The 3,647-nt window shown below is 38.6% G+C and overlaps 1 protein-coding gene across 1 annotated transcript; it reads right to left on the reverse strand.

Annotated features, from left to right (window-relative positions):
• Positions 1-316: 316 nt before the first annotated feature.
• Positions 317-1,442, reverse strand: LOC21393216 (pentatricopeptide repeat-containing protein At3g56030, mitochondrial). Its single transcript, XM_010107131.2, has one exon. The coding sequence runs from the start codon at positions 1,327-1,329 to the stop codon at positions 334-336; it is 996 nt and encodes a 331-aa protein (XP_010105433.1). The 5' UTR covers positions 1,330-1,442; the 3' UTR covers positions 317-333.
• Between the last annotated feature and the right edge of the window lie 2,205 nt (positions 1,443-3,647).

A 3,647-nucleotide genomic window follows, 5' to 3' on the forward strand; every position in this document is an offset into this window, starting at 1 on the left:
AGGGGATCGGATTCGGGAGGAAAGGGAAAATGTTGGCCGAGCATTGTGACCGGCGGTGACGTCAGCTACCGTATTATGGTTGGACGGAACCACTAAAAATGACTTTAGTTTAAGGAACCAAAACTAACTACTACTGCCCCTTCGGTCGTCGGGTCTTTTGGTGGACATGTTTCCAAAGTAAATTTCATGCCAATAAAACGTGTGTTTATTTTTCGTTTTTACACTCTCATCGATATTTAATAAAAAAATTAAAAAAGAAAGAAAAAAAAAAACACAAAGACACATCCTAAAAAAAAAACAAAATTACTAACAAATTATAATCACAAAAAGTGTTCAATTTTCTGATGTTTCTACGTATTTTAACAAAGACTTCAATGCATGGCGCATCTCAAGTCCTCTTGTTTTCATCTCTTCCAAAACCATTCTCGCCTCGTCCGTCCGATTCAGCTTTACGAGCCGGATCGCCAAACACCCGAAACTCTCCGCATCAAGCCACGTGTCCCTCCCTCCATAAACCCTCACAAACCTCACCGCCTGGTCGTAATATCCCAAGCTCAAGAGCGCGTCCACGACGTACAAGCGCGTGGACAGCAGCATCGGCACTCCATCGTCCTCCATCCTCCTCAGCAGGACCAGAGCCCCCTCCACCTTCCCCGCCCTACACGCGCCCATCACCAGCGCGTCGCACGTACGCCCGTTCGGCTTCAACCCCACCTTCACCATCCTTTCCAGCACAGCCGCCGCCGCCTCCACGTCTCCGGCGCCGCAATGCATCGTCAGAAAGCGGTTATAGATCTCCGTGTCCGGCGAGACACCGCGTTCTCTCATCACATCCACCACGCGCCACGCGACGTCGACTTGGTTCTTCCTCGTAAGCCCCTTGATCACTGGGTGGAAAGTGCGCGCGTCCAACCCGCAGTTCGCAGGCGCCATGGCCTCAATCACGAGGCGCGACTCGTCGATACGGGCGATCTTGCACAGCCGCGCCACGAGCGCGTCGAACGCACCCTTCATGACGTAGCCCTTGTCGAGGCGGGCTAGGGTTTCGCAGAGGCGGCCGACGGCGGAGATTGAGTCGTCGCCAACGGTGACGAAGTTGAAGGTACTGGTGGTGTTGTAACAGCCGTCCTTCACGCGCCTGTTGAGTAGTCGCCTGAGCTCGTCGTAGTTGCCGGACCGGCCCGCCGCGTTGACCATTTCGTCGTAGTGGGCCGTGGCGGGCCGGTTCGAGGGTGGGTTGGGGTTTGCGGATGTGGAGAATAGGTTGGAGAGGGTGAGAATGTGTCGGAATTGAAGGGTTTTGATTGGGAATTTGCGGATCAGGGACATGGTGTCTGGGTTTCTTGCACAGTGGAAAATGGGGTTTAGGGAGGTAGGGTTTAAGCCGATAAACGACGGAGACTAGGATGGCAAACCTTCAAGGATATGGACCGTTTTTCGTTAAGCCCAAAAGGTGTATGGACTTAGGTCTGGGCCGAGAGTTTCTAGAAGGAAAACAAAGGGGAAGTTTTTAAATATACCTTAGATTTTTACTATTTATTTTTAATTTATAATTTTTTTAATCAAGTAATTATACTAAAAAAATTGTATTTATCAAGAATAAGAGATAAAGATTTAGAGTCATGTACTTTTAAATGTAAATTCTCTATTTTTTTTTCATTTTATTATAACCCCCTTAATATTAGCCCACATATTTTTATCTTTTAAATTAAAACTAGTCAAGAAGTCTTTTAAAATAAATACTTTAGTACATCATGTACTTAAAGAGATAGAATCTGTAATTTTTTTAAAAAAAATATATTTGTACAAAATGGTCACTTTTATACTGTATGTTTAAAAGTATATTTTTAATTTAACAATATTATTATTATAAAATATTTATATTTATTTAAGTTAGGCAGTTTTTGTCATCGACCCATGCAATTATTGTTGCTGTTGTTTTCGGGGCATGTTCCGCCTCCGATGGGAGAAATATTATAGTTGTTGCCACAAATTACTCCCAAGACAATGTCCTCCTCCTAGAATCCATCAATTATATATCCAAATGAGCCCTCTTATAGGTCTGCTTCGTTTGTCGAGACATCTTTTTCAATACGCCTAACTTGGTCACGTGTTTTTTCAAGAGTCAAGGTCGTAATTAATAACTCTTGTTAGAAAAGAAAAGTAAATGCATTAGCTAACAGCTATCAGAATTCATACAGTACTGTTCTGTTAGCTATAGACCAAAAGAAGTTTTAATTTGTAATTTAAATTGAATAAAGTACTCTGTGGTTATGCATGTGTCAAATAGTGCAGAGGCAAAGAATGATACTTGTCTCTAACTAAAACTCTCAAAATGTATATAAAAACTTCTCCATCAAAAAACAAAAAACAAAAAAAAAAAAACAAAAGAAAACAGAAAACAGAAAAAAAAAAAACTGGGAATTATGATTTGAGAAAGTAAATATTGCTAGGAAATATCATTAAAAAAATGTTGCTAATATGCGTTTTTAATTTGTACTGCAAAGTAAAAATGATGAGAGATCATGCAATATATCCATTAAAACTTGTGTTGATACTAGGACCCCATAAGCTCTTACATTTTCCATATAGGACACAAACTTACGATGCTAATATCCATAAACTTAAGTCGATACTAATATAACTTATGATGCTAGTATAGTTTTTTTATTTGGCATCCATCAGCAACATGTTCGACTTTTCGAGCAATATATATAAATATGTGTGTGTGTGTGTATATATATATATATATATATATATATCTTTGTGAACCAAGTTTGAAAACGAAACTGCATATATAATTATGAAAACTATGAAACCTAGATAACACATTAATTACTCGTGCCTGTTAATAATAGTACAAATTCAACGAGAGTACGATTAATCATAGTTGATCATGTTTGACTAACGAGATTAAATGTTAGTACTTTTATGATATTATCTAATAAAAAAAAGGGGAAAAAGATTCCCCTTAAAAAAAGGGTAAAAGATGTCATCAAGATCCTCAACTTCTGATCGTTCATAAACCAAAAGTTTATTAAAAGAAAAAATGCAATCCCAAAATCGTCGTTCAAACAATCTCGTGGTCGTTGCAGTACTGTAACCTGCCCGTAGGCTAAAGTAATTAATCGGAATTACAAACACATGGTATTTCAAATCAACAAGACCTGCAGCTATAGGCCCTGAGAAAATCCTTGTCTCTGGTGCTTTAATTTTTTGTGAAAAGACGTGATGGGTTTGAATTGCAAAACCCTGAAAAAAAAAAAAAAAAAAAAAAAAAAAAAGCGAGTAAGAGAGAGGGATATAAAAGCAGATGAAAAAGAAACAAACCAATAAAACGTATGCATGCATGCAGATATCCGTGCATGCATATCCGTTAATTAATAATATATAAAGCAAGATTTTGACCTCTTTTTTGGTGTTCTTATCTCAATTCCATGATCTGTCTTTGCCCTTTATCTCTTGGGAAAAATATGCTTTCATCTTTTTTGTTTCGTAGGTCCCTAGTTTGACCTATAGTTATTTCACCCAAAAAAAAAAAAAAAAAAAAAAAAAAAATCGTAATTGCTCATGAGTTTTTTTTCCCCCCCTATCTAGCTACTTACATCTCTGTCTATGTGTATAAACCTAATTTTGTATTCCTCTTT

Source organism: Morus notabilis, unplaced genomic scaffold (genome assembly GCF_000414095.1).
Source record: "Morus notabilis unplaced genomic scaffold, ASM41409v2 Scaffold1198, whole genome shotgun sequence".
Classification (NCBI taxonomy): Eukaryota; Viridiplantae; Streptophyta; class Magnoliopsida; order Rosales; family Moraceae; genus Morus; species Morus notabilis.

Excerpts from the sequence above, each read along its gene's own strand:
- LOC21393216 (XM_010107131.2), bottom strand. The coding sequence starts at position 1,329 with ATGTCCCTGATCCGCAAATTCCCAATCAAAACCCTTCAATTCCGACAC.